The sequence below is a fragment of the Thalassophryne amazonica genome, chromosome 5 (assembly GCF_902500255.1).
Source record: "Thalassophryne amazonica chromosome 5, fThaAma1.1, whole genome shotgun sequence".
NCBI lineage: Eukaryota > Metazoa > Chordata > Actinopteri > Batrachoidiformes > Batrachoididae > Thalassophryne > Thalassophryne amazonica.
The window spans coordinates 129,570,017-129,597,151 of NC_047107.1; the positions used below are offsets into that span (position 1 = coordinate 129,570,017).

At 44.9% G+C, this 27,135-nt stretch overlaps 1 protein-coding gene across 1 annotated transcript in view; it reads left to right on the plus strand.

Moving 5' to 3' along the window:
• Nucleotides 1–27,127, plus strand: part of adam9 (ADAM metallopeptidase domain 9) — a 53,597-nt gene extending 26,470 nt beyond the window's left edge. Inside the window, exons 5-21 of the mRNA XM_034171374.1 lie at nt 5,946–6,022; nt 15,398–15,593; nt 15,672–15,737; nt 17,434–17,505; nt 19,276–19,445; nt 19,515–19,596; nt 19,871–20,004; nt 20,089–20,260; nt 21,035–21,127; nt 21,630–21,734; nt 21,832–21,922; nt 22,116–22,221; nt 22,624–22,813; nt 23,246–23,326; nt 23,642–23,747; nt 25,023–25,170; nt 26,769–27,127. Coding sequence (XP_034027265.1) covers nt 5,946–6,022; nt 15,398–15,593; nt 15,672–15,737; nt 17,434–17,505; nt 19,276–19,445; nt 19,515–19,596; nt 19,871–20,004; nt 20,089–20,260; nt 21,035–21,127; nt 21,630–21,734; nt 21,832–21,922; nt 22,116–22,221; nt 22,624–22,813; nt 23,246–23,326; nt 23,642–23,747; nt 25,023–25,170; nt 26,769–26,943 — 2,064 coding nt within the window. The 3' untranslated portion in view covers nt 26,944–27,127. The remainder of the gene's footprint in view (nt 1–5,945; nt 6,023–15,397; nt 15,594–15,671; nt 15,738–17,433; nt 17,506–19,275; nt 19,446–19,514; nt 19,597–19,870; nt 20,005–20,088; nt 20,261–21,034; nt 21,128–21,629; nt 21,735–21,831; nt 21,923–22,115; nt 22,222–22,623; nt 22,814–23,245; nt 23,327–23,641; nt 23,748–25,022; nt 25,171–26,768) is intronic.
• Nucleotides 27,128–27,135: the final 8 nt, after the last annotated feature.

Sequence of the window (27,135 nt, forward strand, 5' to 3'; positions counted from 1 at the left end):
TGTGTCTGTGATGTGTCTGTATTTCTTTTGTTTTTAAAATCCAAGCCAGAATTTTCCAGTTCAGATCCAAACACTTAAATCCTTTTACAAAACATTTTAACAGCATGTTGAAGCTTCAGTTAACAGGTAATTAGAGGTGACTGACACCTACAGGTCAGAGAGTGTAGCGCACTGACAATGATTATACATGCTGGAGGCCACGTGCTGCAAACAGAATGTGATCAGTACTGTTGATCACTGATTGATATTTTTTTTTCTCCCCATGTTAACTGAGCCTTTACTTAATTTTTACATTTAACTCATACATACGAGGGTAGGCTGAAAAGTTCTAAGGCTCACTAGAATGCAGTTAATGCATTACTCCTTCATGGGGAGCCTTAGAACTTTTCAGCCTACCCTTGTACATCTTCAACCGCTTATCTGGGATTGGGTTGCAGGGGCAACAGCTCCAGCAAGCGATCCCAAACTTCCCTTTCCCAGACTGCATTATGAATTATTATGAATGAATGAAATGTAGTAAAACATAAACATAAACCACCTCTGACTGGGGGATCTTGAAGCGTTCCCAGGCCAGTGTGGAGATATAATCTCTCCACCTAGTCCTGGGTCTTCCCTGGGGTCTCCTCCCATATGGACGTGCCTGGAACACCTCCCTTGGGGGCGCCCAGGAGGCGTCCTTACCAGATTCCCGAACCACCTCAGTTGACTCCTTTCAACGCGAAGGAGCAGCGGCTCTACTCCAAGCACCCCACGGATGACCGAGCTTCTCGCTTATCTCTAAAGGAGACACCAGCCACCCTCCTATGGAAGCCCATTTTGGCCGCTTGTACCCGCGATCTAGTTATTTCGGTCATGACCCAACCCTCATGACCATAGGTGAGAGTAGGAACAAAGACTGACAGGAGATCGCCTTTTGGTCCAGCTCCCTTTTCGTCACAACAGTACAGTTGAGGGAATGCAACACCGCCCCTGCTGCACGGATTCTCCAGCCAATCTCGTGCTCCATTGTTCCCTCACTTGTGAACAAGGCCCAGAAGTACAGTGAGGAAAATAAGTATTTGAACACCCTGCGTTTTTGCAAGTTCTCCCACTTAGAAATCATGGAGGGGTCTGAAATTTTCATCTTAGGTGCATGTCCACTGTGAGAGACATAATCTAAAAAAAAAAAAAACGAAATCACAATGTATGATTTTTGAATAATTTATTTGTATGTTATTGCTGCAAATAAGTATTTGATCATCTGCCAACCAGCAAGAATTCTGTCGCTCACAGACATGTTAATTTTTCTTTAAGAAGCCTTCTTATTCTGCACTCTTTACCTGTATTAATTGCACCTGTTTGAACTTGTTACTTGTATAAAAGACACCTGTTCACACACTCAATCAATCACACTCCAACCTGTCCACCATAGCGAAGACCAAAGAGCTGTCTAAGGACACCAGGGACAAAACTGTAGACCTGCACAAGGCTGGGATGGACTACAGGACAACAGGCAAGCAGCTTGGTAGAAGACAGCAACTGTTATGATTATTTATTAGAAAGTGGAAGAAACACAAGATGACTGTCAATCTCCCTCGGTCTGAGATTCCATGCAAGATCACACTTTGTGGGGTAAGGATGATTCTGAGAAAGCTCAGAACTACACAGGAGGACCTGGTCAATGACCTGAAGAGAGCTGGGACCACAGTCACAAAGATTACATTCGTAACACATGATGCTGTCATGGTTTAAAATCCTGCAGGGCATCAAGGTCCCCCTGCTCAAGCCAGCACATGTCCAGGCCCGTATGAAGTTCACCAGTGACCATCTGGATGATCCAGAGGAGGCATGGGAGAAGGTCATGTGGTCAGATGAGACCAGAATAGAGCTTTTTGGAATCAACTCCACTTACCATGTTTAGAGGATGAGAACAACCCCAAGAAAACCATCCCAACCGTGAAGCATGGGGGTGCTCTTCTGCAAAGGGGACAGGACGACTGCACCGTATTGAAGGGAGGATGGATGGGGTCATGTATTGTGAGATTTTGGCAAACAACCTCCTTCCCTCAGTAAGAGCATTGAAGATGGGTCATGGCTGGGTCTTCCAGCATGGCAATGACCCCAAACACACAGCCAGGGCAACTAAGGAGGGGCTCCATAAGAAGCATCTCAAGGTCCTGGAGAGGCCTGGCCAGTCTCCAGACCTGAACTCAATAGAAAATCTTTGGAGGGAGCTGAAACTCCAAACCTAGAAGATCTGTATGGAGGAGTGGACCAAAATCCCTGCTGCAGTGTGTGCAAACTTGGCGGAAAAACTACAGGAAACGTTTGACCTCTGTAATTGCAAACAAAGGCCACTGTACCAAATATTAACATTGATTTTCACAGGTGTTCAAATACTTATTTGCAGCAGTAACATACAAATAAATTATTAAAAAATCATACATTGTGATTTCCGGATTTGTTTTTTGTTTTTATTATGTCTCTCACAGTAGACATGCACCTAAGATGAAAATTTCAGACCCCTCCATGATTTCTAAGTGGGAGAACTTGCAAAATCACATGGTGTTCTACAATCCCTGGCAATAATTATGGAATCACTGGCCTCGGAGGATGTTCATTGAGTTGTTTAATTTTGTAGAAAAACAGCAGATCACAGACATGACACAAAACTAAAGTCATTTCAAATGGCAAATTTCTGGCTTTAAGAAACACTATAAGAAATCAAGAAAAAAATTGTGGCAGTCAGTAACGGTTACTTTTTTAGACCAAGCAGAGGGAAAAAAATATGGACTCACTCAATTCTGAGGAATAAATTATGGAATCACCCTGTAAATTTTCATCCCTAAAATAACACCTGCATCAAATCAGATCTGCTCGTTAGTCTGCATCTAAAAAGGAGTGATCACATCTTGGAGAGCTGTTGCACCAAGTGGACTGACATGAATCATGGCTCCAACACAAGAGATGTCAATTGAAACAAAGGAGAGGATTATCAAACTCTTAAAAGAGGGTAAATCATCACGCAATGTTGCAAAAGATGTTGATTGTTCACAGTCAGCTGTGTCTAAACTCTGGACCAAATACAAACAACATGGGAAGGTTGTTAAAGGCAAACATACTGGTAGACCAAGGAAGACAAAGCGTCAAGACAGAAAACTTAAAGCAATATGTCTCAAAAATCGAAAATGCACAACAAAACAAATGAGGAACGAATGGGAGGAAACTGGAGTCAACGTCTGTGACTGAACTGTAAGAAACCACCTAAAGGAAATGGGATTTACATACAGAAAAGCTAAACGAAAGCCAACATTAACACCTAAACAGAAAAAAACAAGGTTACAATGGGCTAAGGAAACGCAATCGTGGACTGTGGATGACTGGATGAAAGTCATATTCAGTGATGAATCTCGAATCTGCATTGGGCAAGGTGATGATGCTGGAACTTTTGTTTGGTGCCATTCCAATGAGATTTATAAAGATGATTGCCTGAAGAGAACATGTAAATTTCCACAGTCATTGATGATATGGGGCTGCATGTCAGGTAAAGGCACTGGGGAGATGGCTGTCATTACATCATCAATAAATGCACAAGTTTACGTTGATATTTTGGACACTTTTCTTATCCCATCAATTGAAAGGATGTTTGGGGATGATGAAATCATTTTTCAAGATGATAATGCATCTTGCCATAGAGCAAAAACTGTGAAAACATTCCTTGCAAAAAGACACATAGGGTCAATGTCATGCCCTGCAAATAGTCCGGATCTTAATCCAACTGAAAATCTTTGGTGGAAGTTGAAGAAAATGGTCCATGACAAGGCTCCAACCTGCAAAGCTGATCTGGCAACAGCAATCAGAGAAAGTTGGAGCCAGATTGATGAAGAGTACTGTTTGTCACTCATTAAGTCCATGCCTCAGAGACTGCAAGCTGTTATAAAAGCCAGAGGTGGTGTGATGTGTTGGAGTGTTCTTTTGTTTTTCATGATTCCATAATTTTTTCCTCAGAATTGAGTGATTCCATATTTTTTTTCCCTCTGCTTGGTCTAAAAAGTAACCGTTACTGACTGCCACAATTTTTTTTCCTGATTTCTTATACTATTTCTTAAAGCCAGAAAGTTGCCATTTGAAATGACTTTAGTTTTGTGTCATGTCTGTGATCTGCTTTTTTTCTACAAAATTAAACAACTGATTGAACATCCTCCGAGGCCGGTGATTCCATAATTTTTGCTAGGGGTTGTAATACTGATTTTCCTCACTGTACTTGAACTTGTTCACTTGGGGTAAGACCTCATTCCCTACCTGGAGTAGGCAATTTTGTAGAAAAAAAGCAGATCACAGACACGACACAAAACTAAAGTAATTTCAATTAGCGGTTTCTTACAGTTCGGTCACAGACGTTGACTCCGGTTTCCTCCCATTCGTTCCTTGGTGCAATAGCTCTCCAAGATGTGATCACTCCTTTTTAGATGCAGACTAACGAGCAGATCTGATTTGATGCAGGTGTTAGTTTTGGGGATGAAAATTTACAGGGTGATTCCATAATTTATTCCTCAGAATTGAGTGAGTCCATATTTTTTTCCCTCTGCTTGGTCTAAAAAAGTAACCGTTACTGACTGCCACAATTTTTTTTCCTGATTTCTTATAGTGTTTCTTAAAGCCAGAAAGTTGCCATTTGAAATTACTTTAGTTTTGTGTCACGTCTGTGATCTGCTTTATTTTCTACAAAATTAAACAACTGAACGAACATCCTCCAAGCCCTGTGATTCCATAATTATTGCCAGGGGTTGTATGTCTCGATATCCTGTCCATGAACAACACAAACAAGATTTGTGACAAGGCGCAGCCCTGGCGGAGGCCAACCCCCACCGGAAACGAGTCCGACTTACTACTGAGCACCTGAACACAGCTCTCAGTTTGTGAGTACAGAGACTGGATGGTCCTGAGAAGGGACCCCCTCACCCCATTCTCCCACAGTACCTCCCACAGTATCTCCCAGGGTATCCGATCATACGCCTTCTCCAAGTCCACAAAACACATGTAGACTGGATGGGCATACTCCCAGGCACCTCCCAGGATCCTTTTGAGAGTAAAGAGCTGGTCGGTTGTTCCATGGCCAGGACGGAACCTGCGTTGTTCCTCTTCAATCTGAGGTTCGACTATCGGCCAAACTCTCCTTTCCAGCACCCTGAAGTAGACTTTACCAGGGAGGCTGAGTAGTGTGATGCCCCTGTAGTTTGCACACACTCTCTGGTCCCCCTTTTTTAAATATGGGGACCACCACCCCAGTTTGCCACTCCTTAGGCACTGTCCCAGACCTCAATGCAATGTTGAAGCGATGTCTCATCCAAGACAATCCCTCCACACCCAGAGCCTTCAGCATTTCTGGACGTATCTCATCCACCTTGCCACTGCGGAGTTGTTCGACTACTTCAGTGACTTCCACCAAGGAAATTGATAATCCTCCATCAGCTTCCAGCTCTGCCCCGACTATAGAGGGTGCTTCGGTCTGATGCAGGAGTTCCTAAAAGTGTTCCTTCCTGCAATAAATTACCTCCTCAGCTGAGGTCAACAGAGTCCCATCCTTACTGTAGACAGCTTGAATGGTTCCCTGTTTTCCTCTCCTTCTCATCCTTCTCATCTACCATGTAAACTCCAATGTACCGGGGCTCAGCCCGGGACTCATGAGCATCCCCACACCCGCCAGCTCCTCACACCCTGGGCAACTCCAGAGAAGAATAAGGTCCAATCCCTATCAAGGACTGAAAGTGAGCCATTCTTAATCTGGCCCCTCACTTGAGACCAATTTGTCATGGGAGACCCTACCAGGAGCACGAAGACTCCAGACAACACAGCTCTCAGCTTCATAGGGACACAAAAACCTCTCCACCATGATAAGGTGATGGTTCCTCGAGAGGCACATTTAAATGAATAAAGTTTTATAATGTGTTGTGTGTCTGTTGCAGAAACACTGTCATTATCGGGGCTTCGTTCAGGACATGGAGGGTTCGTCTGTCGCTCTGAGTGTCTGTAACGGCCTCAGGTAACACACCCACGTTAACCTGTGAACAGACAGGATCCATCCATTCATTCATCCATTTTCTTCTGCTTTATCCGGAGTTGGGTCGCGTGGGCAGCAGCTCAAGCAAACCCGCCCAGACCTCCCGATCCACACACACCTCCCCCAGCTCCTCCGGGGGAACCCCAAGGCATTCCCAAGCCAGCCGAGAGACGTAGTCCCTCCAGCATGTCCTGGGTCTTCCCTGGGGCTTCCTCCCGATGGGACATGCCCGGAACACCTCTCCAGCGAGGCGTCCAGGGGGCATCCAGAAATGATGCCCGAGCCACCTCAACTGGCTCCTTTCGACGTGGAGGAGCAGCGGCTCGACTCCGAGCTCCTCCCGAGTGACCGAGCTCCTCACCCTATCTCTAAGGGAGCGCCCAGCCACCCTGCGGAGGAAACTCACCTCGGCTGCTTGTACTCGCACTCTCATTCTTTCGGTCATGAGCCAAATCTCATGACCATAGGTGAGGTGAGGATCGGAACGTAGATCGATAGGTAAATCGAGAGCTTTGCCCCCCTACTCAGCTCTCTCTTCACCACGACGGTCCGATACAGCGACCGCATCACTGCAGATGCTGCACCGATCCGTCTGTCAATCTCACGCTCCATCTGTCCCTCACTCGTGAACAAGACCCTGAGATACTTAAACTCCTCCACTTGAGGCAAGGACACTCCACCGACCTGAAGAGGGCAAAGCACCTTTTTCCGGTCGAGAACCATGGCCTTGGATTTGGAGGTGCTGATTTTCATCTCGGATGCTTCACACTCAGCTGCAAACCGCCCCAATGCACGCTGAAGGTCCTGATTTGACGAAGCCAACAGAACCACATTGTCCGCAAACAGCAGAGACGAGATTCTGTGGTTCCCAAACCAGACCCCCTCTACACTCTGGCTGCGCCTAGAAATTCTGTCCATAAAGATAGTGAACAGAACTGGTGACAAAGGGCAGCCCTGGCGGAGGCCAACATGCACTGGAAACAGGTTTGACTTACTACCGGCAATGTGAACCAAGCTCCTGCTGCGGCCGTACAGGGACCAGGTAGCCCTTAGCAAAGGACCAAGGACCCCGTACTCCCGGAGCACCCCCCACAGGGTGCCCCGAGGGACATGGTCAAACGCCTTCTCCAGATCCACAAAGCACATGTGGACTGGTTGGGCGAACTCCTATGAACCCTCGAGCACCCGATGGAGCGTGTAGAGCTGGTCCAGTGTGCCGCGACCAGGACGAAAACCACACTGCTCCTCCTGAATCCGAGGTTCGACTATCGGTCGAATTCTCCTCTCCAGTACTCCGGAATAGACCTTACCAGGGAGGCTGAGGAGTGTGATCCCCCTGTAGTTGGAACACACCCTCCGGTCCCCCTTCTTAAACAGAGGGACCACCACCCCGGTCTGCCAATCCAGAGGTACTGTCCCCAACCACCACGTGATGTTGCAGAGGCGTGTCAGCCAAGACAGCCCCACAACATCCAGAGACTTAAGGTACTCAGGACGGATTTCATCCACCCCAGGAGCCTTGTCACCGAGGAGCTTTCTAACCACCTCAGTGACTTCGGCCTGGGTAATGGATGACTCCGCCTCTGAGTCCCCAGTCTCTGCTTCCTCTTGGGAAGACATGACGATGGGATTGAGGAGATCCTCGAAGTATTCCTTCCACCGCCTGACAACATCCCCAGTCAGGGTCATCAGCTCCCCACCCGCACCGTAGACAGTGCTGGTGGAGAGCTGCTTCCCCCTCCTGAGGCGTCGGACAGTTTGCCAGAATTTCTTCGAGGCCTACTGATAGTCCTCCTCCATGGCCTCCCCGAACTCCTCACAGACCCGGGTTTTTGCCTCTGCGACTGCACGGACTGCGGTACGCTTGGTCTGCCGGTACCTGTCAGCTGCTTCCCACCTACCAACAAAGACAAGTAGGACTCATTCTTCATCTTGACAGCATCCCTTACTTCCGGCGTCCACCACCGGGTTTGGGGATTGCCCCCGAAACAGGCACCAGAGACCTTGTGACCACAGCTACGAGCGGCCGCATCAACAGTGGAGGTGGAGAACATGGTCCACTCGAACTCCATGTCTCCAACCTCCCCCGGGATCTGGGAGAAGCTCTCCCGGAGGTGGGAGTTGACGACCTCGCTGACAGAGGGTTCCGCCAGTCGTTTCCAGCAGATCCTCACGATACGTTTGGGCCTGCCAGGTCTGACCGGCTTCCTCCCTTCCCAGCAGATCCAACTCACCACTAGGTGGTGATCGGTCGACAGCTCTGCCCCTCTCTTCACTTGAGTGTCCAAGACACGTGGCCGAGGGTCAGATGATACGACTACAAAGTCGATCGACCTCCGGCTCAGGGTGTCCTGGTGCCACGTGCTCTTATGGACACCCTTGTGCTCGAACATGGTGTTCGTGATGGACACACTGTGACTAGCACAGAAATCCAACAACTGAACACCACTCATGTTCAGATCGGGGCATCCGTTCTTCCCAATCACCCCCCTCCAGGTCTCGCTGTCGCCGCCCACGTGGGCGTTGAAACCACCCAGGAGAACAATGGAGTCCCCAGTCTGAGCGCTATCTAGTACCCCTCCCAGCGACTCCAAGAAGGTTGGGTACTTTGCACTTCCGCTCGGCCCGTAGGCTGAGAGAACAGTGAGAGACCTGTCCCCGACCCGAAGGCGTAGGGACGCGACCCTCTCGTTCACCGGAGTGAACTCCAACACACTTAACCGAGGAGGGGGTCTGAGACACGCTTTATCCCATTTACAATGGGGTACTCAGGTCAAAGCAGTTTCAGTCTTTTGTTCATGGTAATGAGTCATTCACGTCCTCAGCAGAGTCGTCAAGGGAGCCATCATGAGAGGGTCCGTCCCATCATTAGGAGGGACAGCTGCCCTGTCATTAGGAGGGTGCTAACTTGAGCACAATAGGTGCTAATTGGAGCTATTGTTTAGTCTCTAGCCTATAGCAGTCTGCCTCTCGGTAGGAGGGGTCTGGTTAGGTTTAAAACTCCAGCTTTTGTGACTTCTTGATTATTCTTCTCTACAAGAGTCAAGACAGAAGTCAGACCACCAGAGAAAGAATTTTAGCTGAAGAAGCTTCTGCGATTTGAAGCGAAACGTCCGCGCGTCAAGCAACCCAGTCCAGTCGAAGATTCAAGCTTCTCTACTCCAACACATGGCGACTGAGCTGGGGAGCAATAAGCAATGCGACCCCAGCTCTCCACCTCTCCCCATGGGCAATGCCAGAAAAGTGGAGCTTTCAGCCCCTCTCCAGGAGTTGGGTACCAGAGCCCAATCTGTGCATTAAACCTCTTCAAATTAGACCTTTTTCATCAAACTTATGCAAACTGATATTATTCACATTCTTCAAGGTCTAAATTAACTAAATATACGTTATTTTGATCTTGGACCTTGGCTATGCCTGCCTCAAGAGCCATGTAGTTTTTTCAAAAATGCTGCAAAATTTGCTTTAGTAAAGCTGTATAGACTATAGGGTAACATTTTTGAGATAAAGTTATGTATCATATGATGTCATCCCTTACCAAAAAGTAGTACATGCAAGTATGTTTCAAGTATACTTCCAGTTTACTTTTTATATACTTATCAGTACTATTTTGGTAAGGGATCCTTTCCAAGCATCAAAAATATTTATGTTTGTGCATTAAAATTAGTTAAAATTTACACAGGTGTTTATGTGTTTGACACCATATGCAAGACAATTTTATTAGCTTTCATTTGGTACCACTTTCAATGCTATATCATTAACCTCTGGGAAGCTACAAAGAAAACAAGGACATAATTTCCTGAATTTTGCAGCGTTTTTGAAAAAACTGCGTGGCTCTTGAGGCAGGCATAGCCAAGGTCCAAGATCAAAGTAACTGGTATATTTAGTTAAGTTAGACCTTGGAGAATGGGAATAATATCAGTTTGCATAAGTTTGATGAAAAAGGTCTAATTTGAAGAGGTCTACTGTGCATGGAGATGAGCCCGACTATCTCTAGTCGGTATCTCTCAACCTCCCGCACAAGCTCAGGCTCAAACATAAAGCTCAGGATTCAAACATAAATACACACTGTGAAATACACACTGAGTTGCGCGGTGATGATAAGACTGACTCCTGTGGTGACGATAACACTGATTCACTCGATAATGACAACAAGGTAACACTGACTCAGTGACAATAATATTGATTTGCACGGTGATGCACACACACACACACACACACACACACACACACACTGAAATGTGCACACTGACTGGCATGGTGAAGGTAACACTGACTCGCACGGTGAAGTGCGCACACTGACTCACATGGTAGATATAGCACTGGGACTCCAGCAAAAACAGCTTGGGACTCCGTCAAGGGCGGTTGCATCTACTCCTCTCTTCTCCTCCTGTTGTCTCTATCTCTGCCCCAACCTTTCAAATCCCAACTTCACCAGACTGTGAATTCTTCGTACTGCATTCAGAATAGCCATGGAATTGATCAGCTGGTCTCTCAACGCTATTGACACCATCTTTTGGCTTTTAATTGGCAAAGCTTCTGGGGAAAACCTGGTCTTGTTAGGAGAGACGGCATCCATCCCACTTTGGATGGAGCAGCTCTCATTTCTAGAAATCTGGCCAATTTTCTTAAATCCTCCAAACCGTGACTATCCAGGGTTGGGACCAGGAAGCAGAGTTGTAGTCTTACACACCTCTCTGCAGCTTCTCTCCCCCTGCCATCCCCTCATTACCCCATCCCCGTAGAGACGGTGCCTGCTCCCAGACCACCAATAACCAGTAAAAATCTATTTAAGCATAAAAATTAAAAAAGAAAAAATAATATAGCACCTTCAACTGCACCACAGACTAAAACAGTTAAATGTGGTCTATTAAACATTAGGTCTCTCTCTTCTAAGTCCCTGTTAGTAAATGATATAATAATTGATCAACATATTGATCTATTCTGCCTTACAGAAACCTGGTTACAGCAGGATGAATATGTTAGTTTAAATGAGTCAACACCAAGTCACACTAACTGCCAGAATGCTCGTAGCACGGGCCGAGGCGGAGGATTAGCAGCAATCTTCTATTCCAGCTTATTAATTAATCAAAGACCCAGACAGAGCTTTAATTCATTTGAAAGCTTGACTCTTAGTCTTGTCCATCCAAATTGGAAGTCCCAAAAACCAGTTTTATTTGTTATTATCTATCATCCACCTGGTCGTTACTGTGAGTTTCTCTGTGAATTTTCAGACCTTTTGTCTGACTTAGTGCTTAGCTCAGATAAGATAATTATAGTGGGCCTCAATAAAGGCTATACTATAGAGGCTATAGAATAGCCTCAACACTGCATTTAATCTATTATTAGACTCAATTGGCTTTGCTCAAAATGTAAATGAGTCCACCCACCACTTTAATCCTATCTTAGATCTTGTTCTGACTTATGGTATGGAAATTGAAGACTTAACAATATTCCCTGAAAACTCCCTTCTGTCTGATCATTTCTTAATAACATTTACATTTACTCTGATGGACTACCCAGCAGTGGGGAATAAGTTTCATTACACTAGAAGTCTTTCAGAAAGCACTGTAACTAGGTTTAAGGATATGATTCCTTCTTTATGTTCTCTAATGCCATATACCAACACAGTGCAGAGTAGCTACCTAAACTCTGTAAGTGAGATAGAGCATCTTGTCAGTAGTTTTACATCCTCATTGAAGACAACTTTGGATGCTGTAGCTCCGCTGAAAAAGAGAGCTTTAAATCAGAAGTGCCTGACTCCGTGGTATAACTCACAAACTCGCAGCTTAAAGCAGATAACCCGTAAGTTGGAGAGGAAATGGCGTCTCACTAATTTAGAAGATCTTCACTTAGCCTGGAAAAAGAGTCTGTTGCTCTATAAAAAAGCCCTCCGTAAAGCTAGGACATCTTACTACTCATCACTAATTGAAGAAAATAAGAACAACCCCAGGTTTCTTTTCAGCACTGTAGCCAGGCTGACAAAGAGTCAGAGCTCTATTGAGCCGAGTATTCCTTTAACTTTAACTAGTAATGACTTCATGACTTTCTTTGCTAATAAAATTTTAACTATTAGAGAAAAAATTACTCATAACCATCCCAAAGACGTATCGTTATCTTTGGCTGCTTTCAGTGATGCTGGTATTTGGTTAGACTCTTTCTCTCAGATTGTTCTGTCTGAGTTATTTTCATTAGTTACTTCATCCAAACCATCAACGTGTCTATTAGACCCCATTCCTACCAGGCTGCTCAAGGAAGCCCTACCATTATTTAATGCTTCGATCTTAAATATGATCAATCTATCTTTATTAGTTGGCTATGTACCACAGGCTTTTAAGGTGACAGTAATTAAACCATTACTTAAAAAGCCATCACTTGACCCAGCTATCTTAGCTAATTATAGGCCAATCTCCAACCTTCCTTTTCTCTCAAAAATTCTTGAAAGGTTAGTTGTAAAACAGCTAACTGATCATCTGCAGAGGAATGGTCTATTTGAAGAGTTTCAGTCAGGTTTTAGAATTCATCATAGTACAGAAACAGCATTAGTGAAGGTTACAAATGATCTTCTTATGGCCTCAGACAGTGGACTCATCTCTGTGCTTGTTCTGTTAGACCTCAGTGCTGCTTTTGATACTGTTGACCATAAAATTTTATTACAGAGATTAGAGCATGCCATAGGTATTAAAGGCACTGCGCTGCGGTGGTTTGAATCATATTTATCTAATAGATTACAATTTGTTCATGTAAATGGGGAATCTTCTTCACAGACTAAAGTTAATTATGGAGTTCCACAAGGTTCTGTGCTAGGACCAATTTTATTCACTTTATACATGCTTCCCTTAGGCAGTATTATTAGACGGCATTGCTTAAATTTTCATTGTTACGCAGATGATACCCAGCTTTATCTATCCATGAAGCCAGAGGACACACACCAATTAGCTAAACTGCAGGATTGTCTTACAGACATCAAGACATGGATGACCTCTAATTTCCTGCTTTTAAACTCAGATAAAACTGAAGTTATTGTACTTGGCCCCACAAATCTTAGAAACATGGTGTCTAACCAGATCCTTACTCTGGATGGCATTACCCTGACCTCTAGTAATACTGTGAGAAATCTTGGAGTCATTTTTGATCAGGATATGTCATTCAATGCGCATATTAAACAAATATGTAGGACTGCTTTTTTGCATTTACGCAATATCTCTAAAATTAGAAAGGTCTTGTCTCAGAGTGATGCTGAAAAACTAATTCATGCATTTATTTCCTCTAGGCTGGACTATTGTAATTGATTATTATCAGGTTGTCCTAAAAGTTCCCTGAAAAGCCTTCAGTTAATTCAAAATGCTGCAGCTAGAGTACTGACAGGGACTAGAAGGAGAGAGCATATCTCACCCATATTGGCCTCTTTTCATTTGCTTCCTGTTAATTCTAGAATAGAATTTAAAATTCTTCTTCTTACTTATAAGGTTTTGAATAATCAGGTCCCATCTTATCTTAGGGACCTCATAGTACCATATCACCCCAATAGAGCGCTTCGCTCTCAGACTGCAGGCTTACTTGTAGTTCCTAGGGTTTGTAAGAGTAGAATGGGAGGCAGAGCCTTCAGCTTTCAGGCTCCTCTCCTGTGGAACCAGCTCGCAATTCAGATCAGGGAGACAGACACCCTCTCTACTTTTAAGATTAGGCTTAAAACTTTCCTTTTTGCTAAAGCTTATAGTTAGGGCTGGATCAGGTGACCCTGAACCATCCCTTAGTGATGCTGCTATAGACTTAGACTGCTGGGGGGTTCCCATGATGCACTGAGTATTTCTTTCTCTTTTTGCTCTGTATGCACCACTCTGCATTTAATCATTAGTGATTGATCTCTGCTCCCCTCCACAGCATGTCTTTTTCCTGGTTCTCTCCCTCAGCCCCAACCAGTCCCAGCAGAAGACTGCCCCTCCCTGAGCCTGGTTCTGCTGGAGGTTTCTTCCTGTTAAAAGGGAGTTTTTCTTTCCCACTGTCGCCAAGTGCTTGCTCACAGGGGGTCGTTTTGACCGTTGGGGTTTTTACGTAATTATTGTATGGCCTTGCCTTACAATATAAAGCGCCTTGGGGCAACTGTTTGTTGTGATTTGGCGCTATATAAATAAAATTGATTGATTGATTGATCTTTTCAACAAGCAAATCAGGGCTGGGGGACTCTGCATGCCCAGAAGGTACCTGTCCTGCGGGCTATGTTCTGCTATGTTCTCGACTCCTGGATGAATTGGCATGTGGTGTGCTTAGCGCCACACTCCGTGGAAGACCTCGAGGATTTATTCTTATTTGTCTTTATGGTAGCATAATCCTGCTACCAGGATTTTGCGCTGCCCTGATCTAACGGAAAATTGGCAAGACGGTTGCCACCAAAACCATAACCCAACATCTGTTTGTCATGATTATCAAGGTTGGCAAGACTGTAAAATCTCAGTCTGTGTTAACTTTTGAACTTAAATGCAAGATGGAAACCATCTCGGAGCAGTTGTCTGCCCTGCAAAGGAATTGATGTTGCAGACCAGTGAATATTCATAAAATTGGATCTGGACAGTTAAGAGAAGCCGTATTGGAGTTCTGTGCTTCTCCTCTAAACCTAAATACGGCAGCCTTATCAGCTACCGAAGGTCAAAATGTGCCACTTGTTTTTCTCCAGAAAGATTTCAACGGCCCTGGTGATGCATATGGCTCCCTTGTCATCTGCCCTCCCCCACAGTCTGCGGTTGTCGACAAGGCCACTTAAGACTCAACGCACACACGAACAGAAACTGATATGAACCCACCTGCAGACATGGACGCACACTCCCCCCACCCCGGCCTCCGCACTTGCCACTCCTCTCACATTGCCTCAATTCGGATTACAGACTGTTTCAAAGTTTAGTGTACATAAACAAGCAAATATATGTGTGGTTGTTTTAAATCTGATGTGTGCCATTATTACATTTAACAAGTAATAATTGTGGATTAATTGCTGTATTTTGTCTTAGGTAATTGGGTGTGAATGATGAATTGCCCATGAAGGGATCAATAAAGTTGTCTGAAATCTGAGATAACACTGACTCGCGCGGTGAAGTGTGCACACTGACTCACACGGTATAGATAACACTGACACACATTGAGAAGTGTGCACCTTGACTGGCATGGTGAAAATAACACTGACTTGCACAGTGAAGTACTCAGCTCTACTTCCTGTTTTTTTTTTTTTTTTTTTTTTCTGTTCGTGTGCACAGTGTTGCGTCGCTCGGTGCGTTCAGTGTTTCCCAGCAGCACCATTGATCACTTGATGTTGTATATTCCGTGTTACTTGCACATTGTCCGTTATTAATCCCGTTCTCTCTGCAGAGGAGTGCTGCATCTCCATGACAACAGTTATGGGATTGAGCCGTTAGAGTCCGTCCCTGACCATCACATTGTGTACCGACTGCAGGATGTGAGGTCACAGCTCCGTGGGTGTGGCACACCACACTCTTACCCCAGCAATGCCACGGAGCACACTCACTTTGAGCCAGAGGAGATCGAGCACAGACGGCACGGCAGGGTCAGTTCAGTCACACACGGACACACGGCGTGACACCATTTGGCGTTTCTCACATGTATGACCCATGTGTGTCGGCAGGTGAAGCGAGCCGTTCTCCATCAGATGCACTATGTGGAGCTCCTACTGGTGGTCGACAATGAACGGGTGAGATACGCCCACATGTCAAAGCTAATGGCAACATCACCAAAACATTGATGAGATTATTCATAAGATCTAAATAGTGAGACCCTTCGGCTGCTCCCTTGTTTTCACTAGGGGTCGCCACAGCAAATCTGAGGTGGATCTGCATGTTGAATTGGCACAAGTTTTACACCGACGCCCTTTAAGACGCAGCTCCATGTTACATGAAGAAATATAGCAGTGGTTTGAACCAGAACCTTCTGTACTGAAACCAGGTGCACTAATCACTTGGCCACAGCCTATTAAGATCTAAATAAAAAAATATTATTGTAGTTATTATTGCCGCTTCATGCTAAGCTAGGCTAAAGGGTTTTCTTACTGAACATGGTAGAATCATTATGACAGCTGCAGTTTTAAGTTCTAACTCTAGGCTGTGCTCTACCATCAACGCATAGTAGGATATGTCTGTATTTAACATTTCAAACTGTTTGATAGTTCGTATGTTGGCATTTGCTCGTTTTTCTGGTTTCCCGTAGAGTCTGACCGATATCAGTCAGCCGATATTATCGGCTGATATGGGCCTTTCACATATGTATGAGCGTGTAATAATTTTTTTCTTTGAAAAATTTTTTTATTTTTCAGAATAAACAATGCAGAAACAAGAACACTCTGCCTGTTGGAAATGGTGTCATTATGTAGTAGGGATGGGTATTGGTAAGATTTTGTCTATCAATTCTGCTTATTAATCCGATTCCTTATCGATTCCCTTATCAATACCTCCTGTGACCTTTCTGTGTACCACAAGTAGGCTTTACAGATTGTCTATGTCAGCAACATTTTATTGACTCTTAAAGTAAATAAATATGAAATTGGTCACTGGATCCTTAAACTCTGGACATAAATAAAAATAAACAATCTGTTTTTTCTCTAGTTTCTCTAGTAAAATTCTCTAGTTTTTGTCAAAAGCATTTCCTTTCAGACATTAATGACATATTTGTCTCTCCATACCTCTGAGCTGAAGTCAGACGGCTGCTGGAGTCTGCAAAGTCGTGCTGCAGAAACTGTTGATTATAGAGCCGCTGCAGGGTCTGTAATCAATGTAGAGAAATGATAATTTTCCCGACAAACACCCTCAAAAACAACGGCCGCTCTGAAGGACCGATAAGGGAATTGTTAAGCAAAAAGGCTATCGATGTCGGTGGATTGAATAATTTCTTAACGATACCCAGAAAGAACCTGTTCCCAATACCCAGCCCTAAAACGTAGTGTGACCAGCAGAGGGTGCACCAGCACCAGTGTTTACAGTTAAATTGAATTGGTCACATTAAAGGTAAAAGGCAGAGGGAAAATAACCAGCTGCCATTCATTTTCAGTCAGTGTGGATGTTTTACAGACACCAGAGAGGAGTGGTCGCTATGCTGCCAAATAGGCGGGGCCATAATGGATGAGAAGTCTGTTTTGTGTATCTTAGGACTGCAGCGTGACGCATGTTGATTATATTTGTAGTTATTTGTAATAAAGTTCAAACCTCATTTAGATTTGTCATCAAAATGTTTAACAAAATGTTTGGAATCATTGACATTTTTTATGAATGTATGTGCTGATATGTCAGGATTGTATTTTTTTTCCAGACTTAAATGAAAATGTTCTGGATGGTTTTCTCATGTGGGAGAGCAGAGGATTAATCACCTGCTTTTTTTTTGTTTGTTTGTTTTTGAAGTTTAATTTTCTGAACCGTAACCACACGGCGGTCACAGAGGAGATGGTTCATCTGGCCAACTACATCGACAGCGTGAGTGGAATGACTGCAAAGAAGGAATTAATTTTATATTCATTGGGCCTCATGTATCAAAGTTGCGCACTTGTGGCGTAAATTTACGGTGTAAATTTGAAGTACACCAAAGTTGCCATGACATGTATCAAGCAGTGTGCACCTGCCCATTTCCGGCATACGCCCGACGTGACCTTGATAAATGCGGCGGGTGACAACAATCGTAATTAGAATAAACACGCCCATAAATATTCAGACTCCGCTTCAGACACACCCTCATTTTACGACATGGAAGCCAGGAAGACGGCAAAGAAAAAAAACTCCACCAGTCACGACGCGTGCCAATAGAGCGTCAAAACCGGCTGTTGTATTAATTGTTTTGTAGTGTAATCAAAAAAGTGTTACAGTGGTCCCTCATTTATCGCGGGAGTTACGTTCTAAAAATAGCCCGTAATACGCGAAACTGCGACGTAGTCAGCCTTATTTTTTACAGCTATTATAGACGTTTCAAAGCTGTAAAACCACTTTATACACTTTCTCAATCAGGCATGAACATTTTCTCACTTTTCTCTCGTGTGTAAACACTCTCAAAGTTCAAACCTTAGTAGAAAAATAAGACCAAACTGTTTTCAGGCCCAAACATTTGTTTGAAAAATAAAAATAGAACGTTTTCCTATAAATAATTATGATGGCTTTTAGAACTAACGAATTTAATTTTAACGATCAACCTACGAGGTTGGACACATAAGAAATTATTAATAGTGACTGACCAGTATTTCACAGATCGTGCCTCTGCGTCCTGACGCCGCGCCTTTTTCCACTCACACCTGGCTGCAGGTGTCTGTTTCCGAGTGACAAACACAGTTATGGGTAGTTGTTGGTGCTCTTTTTTCTTCTGGGCGAGAAGATTCTTATAAACAGACACGCAGAACACAGAACACTGTAAAAAAAAAAAAAAAAAGGCATGCAAAATTGGACTAAAGAAATCCGTGAAATGACGAGGCCGCGAAAGGTGAACCGCGTTATAGCGAGGGACCACTGTATTCTCTTTTCACATGTCAATAATTCTTGACATGTGGATATTTTCTCGCTCAATTAAAAAGACGCCTAATTTTTCAGATTTCTTTATTCTTAAAATGTATGTCTTTATTTATTTTATTGTAACAAATGAATGGAGAAGACAAAACCTGATTGCAGCACGGGCGAAGGGAATGACAACACTACAGTTGTAATTATCAATTTCATTGTCTAAAACAATCACACCACATAAAGTTAAGCTCAGTGCTGCTCTGGCTCCAGGCTCGAAGTCTGGAGAAAAAGGCGAGCAGCGCTTTCTTTGCGGTCAGCGCTGTGGCCACGGATCGTGCTCCGTAGACCAACAATCCCAAAAAAGTGGGATTTGTATTAATTATTATGTAGTATAATCAGGAAAGTGTTATTTATCTAACATATGCATTGATTTGTATAATGGCACTGTTTATCATGTTGATCATTTTCATTTTTATGTGGATTCCAGCGCTGGTCCATTTTGGTGTATAATTTACACCACCTCTCGACCTGGTGTATATTTTCAGCGCAGCGTACGCCAACGACCACATTGATAAATGCCAAGTAGCGCAGCCATTTTGGCGTACACCCCATATACGCTCAAATATCGCCGTACGCACGTTGATACATGAGGCCCAATGTGCTTGAGGAGAGACAAATGAGACAATCAAAATTCATTTTGATCATCTTCGGCTCCTGAAACATTCCCGTCGGTGGACTTTGTGTTTGCATTTGGACCTTCAGATCTACGTGCAGCTCAACGTGCGGGTGGTCCTGGTCGGTCTGGAGATCTGGACTCTGCAGAACCCGATCAGCACCGAGGGAGCTGCGGGAGAAGTGCTGAGTCGCTTCACCCAGTGGAGAGAGGAGGAGCTGCTTCCTCGCCGCCGCCATGACTCAGCACAACTCATCCTGTCAGTGCACATGTAAGGACACACGCCGCGGTGACATGCAGACTGCTGACCGTGATGTTGGTTTTTCAGGAAGAAGAACTTTGGTGCGACGGCAGGAATGGCGTTCGTCTCCAGTGTCTGCTCCAGAAGCCATGGAGGCGGGATTAACACGGTATGCGGCTTCCTGCTTTGTTCTTATTGGCCAGACATTTTCACTAGCTAATGCTAACGCTAATCCTCAAACATTCACATGTGAAAAATGTCTGAATTTATACTTGACTAAACAGAGCAATATTAGCATATTAGCTAACATCCTACCTGCTAACATGCTGTTGTTGCTACATTATGTAGAGTTTGAATTAGTAATGCTAACATTAGTACATGCTAGCATGTTGCTAGTGTGAATCTGACATGAGTTTGTTCATGTTGCCCCTCCTCCCCTGTAGTTCACCAATCAGAATGTTGCGGCGTTTGCGTCCATCGTGGCACACGAACTCGGACACAACTTGGGGATGAACCATGACGACAGGCGGACCTGCAGCTGCCCCGTGTCCGAGTGCATCATGAACTCTGGAGCTACGTACGACACGCGCGCACACACACGCGCGCGCACTCTGATATTTCTGTGCTCCTGAGGACCGTCTGTAAGTCTTCTTCTCTGCAGTGGTTCCAGAAACTTCAGCAGCTGCAGCGCTGATGATTTTGAGAAGATGATCCTGTTGACGGGGGGGACATGTCTCCTGAATGTCCCGCGGCCCGATGAAGCCTACAGTGCCCCCTACTGTGGAAACAGGCTGGTGGATGTGGGAGAGGATTGTGACTGTGGCTCCCAGGAGGTTAATCAATAAATAAAAATCAATGTATTTGTCTCGTTGGATGTTTTTCAGTCAGACTGATGTTGTCTTTGTGTGGCATCTCGCACTCTGAGTTGGACCTTGATCATGTTGGACGTGAACTGCTGGAGTTTTAGTCTCAGCTGATTCACTGCCGCCAACATTTTCATTTTCTTCGTCTTCATTTGTCCTCTCTGCCATTTTGAGACAGTTTGTCTGGAGCAGTTTTGTTTGTAGTTGTGGTTCTGATGGTGGTTACGCTGGGCGGCTGCAGCATTTATGTGCAGAAAGCATTAAAGCTACAGAGTGCAGGATTTAATGTAGCAGCCATAACCACCGCCATGTTGGTACAGGAACACAACAGGGTCATACCGAGTTCACTTTCTGTCACACAGACAGAAGGACAAAGAAGAACAGTCAGCGGTTTCTCTTTTCCACGCTGTCTGCTGGTTGCTAGCACAGGCTAGCAAGTTTCACAACCCTCGTTTTTGTCACGTGGAGGATCAGGAAGCATGAATTCCCGTCGCTAAAGAATTAAAAATATGGAGGGAAACAAAATCATGACTGGTGACGACATGCTGCAATCTGTAACCTCACCACCAGGTGGCACTAACTTCTGCACACTACAGCCTTAAGCACCAAAAAAGCAGAAAATGTTCTGAATACAGGAACCAAGCTGAACTTGGATCAGGTCTCAGACCGTCAGTCTGATGAGCGAGCGTCACAGCGTGTCCTGTTTCTGCGGTTTGTTGCTGTCTGAACGTTGTGTGTTTGCAGGAATGTGAGGACGACCTGTGCTGCGAGTTCCACACATGCAAACTGAAGCCTGGCGCCCAGTGCGCCTACGGCGAATGCTGTTACAAGTGTCAGGTAACTACTGATTACGTTAGCATGTGGGCTAACAATGAAGCTATCTGAATCCAGTCATTTCATTGCCTTATTGGTTCAGCTAAAGTGGCTGTTTAGCATGTAGCTGGCTTGATAATGAGCTTATTTAGCTTATGATTTTATAATGAATTCTGATCATATGTTCTTGTTGGCATCACATGACACTGCTGTCCACTTTACAGAATAATTTGTGCTAATATGACGTCTGTTTATAGATAATTAGCTCCACAGGTAGCTGAACATCATGTCGGTTTGTAGGCGACGCCCACCTCAAACCTTTGACAGTATTTTTCACTGGTCTGATGAAGCATCGTCTTTCCTGTAATAATATAACTGTTGTGTTCTGATCTGGATAAAGTAACGCCTCCTGAGTATTTCTGATGTAATTTTTGTTATACGGGGCGTTCTGTCTCGTTATTGGTCGGGCAGGTTGCTAACGTTCTGATGGTGAATGTAGCGGGACTGATTGTGTTTGAACATGCAGTTCCTGCCTGGAGGAACCGTGTGCCGGTACAGCAACAACGAGTGTGATCTGCCAGAGTACTGTAACGGCTCCTCGGCGCTGTGTCAGAACGACGTCTTCATCCAGGTGAGTCTGCAGTGGCACTGACTGGCCTCCGGGGGGCCCCGCAGTGAAACGAGCAGTGTTCCATGACCTTTTTCTGTGTCTGCCTTTGATGTTTCAGAACGGACATCCATGCAGACAACAACAGGCATACTGCTACGACGGGAAGTGCCAGCACTACGACGGACAGTGTCAGGCCATCTTTGGACCCAGTACGGAGTTCTGATCCTGATCCCAGCTCATGTTTTGTTTGTTTTCAGCAGTAAACATTTCTGCTTCCTGAGTGAAATCTGTGTGATTCACTTTTGTTTTCATACATCACTGCACACCATCACCTTTGGTTCGCTGGTTTAAAATTTGAACTGCTTCCTGTTTGTGTCTCTTCGTCTTTGTTCTGGATCTCAGAGGCAAAGGCGGCACCCGACATTTGTTTCAAAGACGTCAACAGTAAAGGTGACCGCTTCGGCAACTGTGGCTACCAGAACTATGGCTACAAGAAGTGTGAGAGCAGGTAATACACATGCACACGCACGGGGTTCCTTCCTCTTGATAAAACTCTAAACTCCACAGTGTGTAACTTACCCATTTTGTTTGCTGCAGCCACTTACCTGATATAGTGGCCTGTGGTGGCCACATGTCCATTAATGTGACAGTAATAACGATGAAAGGTTTTGGTGTGTGTACGTGATTCTTTTAAACTTGCTTCAGAACATCATCTGTATCAACAGAGCTCTTAATGAATGAATGAACACAGACTCAACAATAACAAAAAACAACCCTCATAAATAGGACAATTTAACAGTGAACCTGTGTGACCGAAAGGGTGTTTTGACTGTTCATTCATCTAACTGCGGTTTGAGATCAGTGTTCTTGGATTTGCCACCTTGACATGCATCGCCTCTTGTTTCCATAGAAATGCTCTTTGCGGGAAGCTGCAGTGCACCAACGTTCAGCACACGACGGTCTTTGGAATCAAGCCGTCGGTCATCGAGACGCCGATCCTGGGACAGGCCACCAGCTGCTACGGCGTGGACTTCATGCTGGGCTCAGACGTCCCTGACCCCGGCATGGTGACAGAGGGCACAAAGTGTGGGGACAACAAGGTGAGGGGGTGGGGTGAAGAGGAGCCACGTGTCCTCTGATTGGCCGTCAGATCAGCTAATGTGATGTGATTTTTAATTGGATGAACCATGATACCAGTTAAAGCCACTTGAATTTGACTGATTTCCTCGTGTGACAGCATCTGAACATTTTGTCGTCATGATGATGTCATCATGCTGTCGCTGGGAGTTTTCATGCTCCTTTCGAATGTGATTTTCTCAAACACGAACGTCTCGTATAAATAAAGTCACTTTGAAAATAATCGCTGCATCGTTTTGTGACTCAGATGTGGACAGACAGCGTCCTCGACGCCACGTGGACAATCACTTCTCAAAGCGCGATTAGTGGCATCGGCAGCTCTTTTTACTGTTAAACTCAGATGGAATAAAAGCCGCAGAAACACTGGCTTTGCTTTCTTCTTCTGTGGTTTTTAGGTTTGCATTAACTTTGAGTGTCGCAGCGCCGACGTCCTGAACTACGACTGTGACGTGGAAAACAAATGTCATGGACATGGGGTGAGACATTTCTCTGTTTGTCTGTCCCTCTGTCTGTGTCCCTATGTCTCATTCTGTCTGTCCATCTGTCCCTCTGTCTCATTCTGTCTGTCGCTCTGTCTGTCTCTGTCCCTCTGTCTCATTCTGTCTGTCGCTGTGTCTGTCTGTGATATATCATAATTGGTCCATTTGTTTGTGGGTGTGGTGTGTTGAACACATGTTGAGTCAGAGTTCGTCGATTTTATTTGTAACTGTGAAAGATTGTTTGATGGTTCCTGAATTAACAAAACCAGCAAACAGACTTAAAGTATCATCACATAAACATCTCTCTCTCAGCTTTGTAACAGTAACAAAAACTGCCACTGTGACGACAGCTGGGCTCCGCCTTTCTGTGAAGCTAAAGGTTACGGCGGCAGTGTGGACAGCGGCCCCACATGGAATGGTATGTTGACCTTTGACCCTAGAATAGAATTGGGGAACAACAATGTTGTGTCTGATGATTTGCGGACGGAATGCTGAGGGCACATTTGGGGCGGTGATTGTGAACGCTGGAGCACGAATGTAATCCGATTACTGCGTCTGAACACACAGAGGAGCGCGAGTGTCATCTGATTACTGCGCCTGAACACACAGAGGAGCGCGAGTGTCATCTGATTACTGCGCCTGAACACACAGAGGAGCGCGAGTGTCATCCGAGTACTGCGCCTGAACACACAGAGGAGCGCGAGTGTCATCCGAGTACTGCGCCTGAACACACAGAGGAGCGCGAGTGTCATCCGAGTACTGCGCCTGAACACACAGAGGAGCGCGAGTGTCATCCGAGTACTGCCCCTGAACACACAGAGGAGCGCGAGTGTCATCCGATTACTGCGCCTGAATACACAGAGGAGCGCGACTGTAATCCGAGTACTGCGCCTGAACACACAGAAGAGCGCGAGTGTCACCCGATTACTGCGCCTGAACACACAGAGGAGCGCGAGTGTAATCCGATTACTGCGCCTGAACACACAGAGGAGCGCGAGTGTAATCCGAGTACTGCGCCTGAACACACAGAAGAGCGCGAGTGTCACCCGATTACTGCGCCTGAACACACAGAGGAGCGCGAGTGTCATCCGATTACTGCGCCTGAACACACAGAGGAGCGCGAGTGTAATCCGATTACTGCGCCTGAACACACAGAGGAGCGCGAGTGTAATCTGATTACTGCGCCTGAACACACAGAGGAGCGCGACTGTAATCCGAGTACTGCGCCTGAACACACAGAAGAGCGCGAGTGTCACCCGATTACTGCGCCTGAACACACAGAGGAGCGCGAGTGTAATCCGATTACTGCGCCTGAACACACAGAGGAGCGCGAGTGTAATCCGATTACTGCGCCTGAACACACAGAGGAGCGCGAGTGTCATCCGATTACTGCGTCTGAACACACAGAGGAGCGCGAGTGTCATCCGATTACTGCGTCTGAACACACAGAGGAGCGCGAGTGTCATCGGATTACTGCTCCTGAAGACACAGAGGAGCGCGAGTGTCATCGGATTACTGCTCCTGAACACACAGAGGAGCGCGAGTGTCATCGGATTACTGCGCCTGAACACACAGAGGAGCGCGAGTGTCATCCGATTATTGCGCCTGAACACACAGAGGAGCGCGAGTGTCATCCGATTACTGCATCTGAATGCGTCTCATGGTCTTCCGCCTGTCTGTTTGTGCTCTTCAGATAAGGACACATCTGTCAGGGACGGCCTCCTGGTTTTCTTCTTCCTGGTTGTTCCTCTGCTGGCTTTGGGTGCATTCGTTTTCCTGCAAAGGAACCAGCTGCTGCGTTGCCTTGGGCTGAGCCGCAGGAAGAGGTCTCAGGATTACCAGTGAGTGTCTGTGAAGAAAGCGTGTGGAGCGGAGCCGCCACATGCAGTAGTGTTCAGAATAATAGTAGTGCTATGTGACTAAAAAGATTAATCCAGATTTTGAGTATATTTCTTATTGTTACATGGGAAACAAGGTACCAGTAGATTCAGTAGATTGTCACAAATCCAACAAGATATGCACACTCTTAAGGCTATGAAATTGGGCTATTAGTAAAAAAAGTAGAAAAGGGGGTGTTCACAATAATAGTAGCATCTGCTGTTGACGCTACAAACTCAAAACTGTTATGTTCAGACTGCTTTTTTATCAATCCTGTGAATCACTAAACTACTATTTAGTTGTATAACCACAGTTTTTCATGATTTCTTCACATCTGCGAGGCGTTAATTTTGTTGGTTTGGAACCAAGATTTTGCTGGTTTACTAGTGTGCTTGGGGTCATTGTCTTATTAAAACACCCATTTCAAGGGCATGTCCTCTTCAGCATAAGGCAACAAGACCTCTTCAAGTATTTTGACATATCCAAACTGATCCATGATACCTGGTATGCGATATATAGGTCCAACACCATAGTAGGAGAAACATGCCCATATCATGATGCTTGCACCACCATGCTTCACTGTCTTCACTGTGAACTGTGGCTTGAATTCAGAGTTTGGGGGTCGTCTCATAAACTGTCTGCAGCCCTTGGACCCAAAAAGAACAATTTTACTCTCATCAGTCCACAAAATATTCCTCCATTTCTTTTTAGGCCAGTTAATGTGTTCTTTGGCAAATTGTAACCTCTTCTGCACATGTCTTTTTTTAACAGAGGGACTTTGCGGGGGATTCTTGCAAATAAATTAGCTTCATACAGGCGTCTTCTAACTGTCACAGCACTTACAGGTAACTCCAGACTGTCTTTGATCATCCTGGAGCTGATCAATGGGTGAGCCTTTGCCATTCTGGTTATTCTTCTATCCATTTTGATGGTTGTTTTTTGTTTTCTTTCACGCATCTCTGTTTTTTTTTTGTCCATTTTAAAGCATTGGAGATCATTGTAGATGAACAGCCTATAATTTTTAAGTTTTTCCCTCTCCAATCAACTTTTTAATCAAACTACGCTGTTCTTCTGAACAATGTCTTGAACGTCCCATTTTCCTCAGGCTTTCAAAGAGAAAAGCATGTTCAACAGGTGCTGGCTTACATAGGAGATACCTGATTCACACCTGTTTGTTCCACAAAATTGACGAACTCATTGACTGAATGCCACACTACTATTATTGTGAACACCCCCTTTTCTACTTTTTTTTTTTACTAATAGCCCAATTTCATAGCCTTAAGAGAGTGCATAGCATGAATGCTTGGTCTTGTTGGATTTGTGAGAATCTACTGAATCTACTGATACCTTGTTTCCCATGTAACAATAAGAAATATACTCAAAACCTGGATTAATCTTTTTAGTCACATAGCACTACTATTATTCTGAACACTACTGTATGAAATGCTTTTATTCCACGTGTCTTAATTTGGCTGGAGGTTTGCGCCTTCACCAGTGCCGCACTCTTCACTTTCCTGTCTGGGGGCCCCTCCCACTAACATTTTCAACTTCTTGTCCTCAGAGTTGACGGTGCAGCTTCAGCCAATCACAGCAGAGGACTGCCTCCTCGGGTACTGCGTCACTCTGTTGCTCGTGGCAACACTAAAAACATTGTCACAGATGGGGTGAGTTTCCCCGCCTCCACCCTCAAACAGATGAGGGTTACCATGGTAACACTAATGCCACGAGGACACTGAGACACATCGTGCTCGTCGTTGAGGAGCACAATTGTGTTGCTATGGTGACAGCTCATCTGTTGTTTTCTGTTTCACAACACGCTGACGGCTGAAATCTTTTCAAGTTAATTTTGAGATGAACCACTTTTATTCATAGCTGACAGTGTTTTTACATTTACTTTGTCCTGTTGTAGATTTATTTTCCTGTGAAAT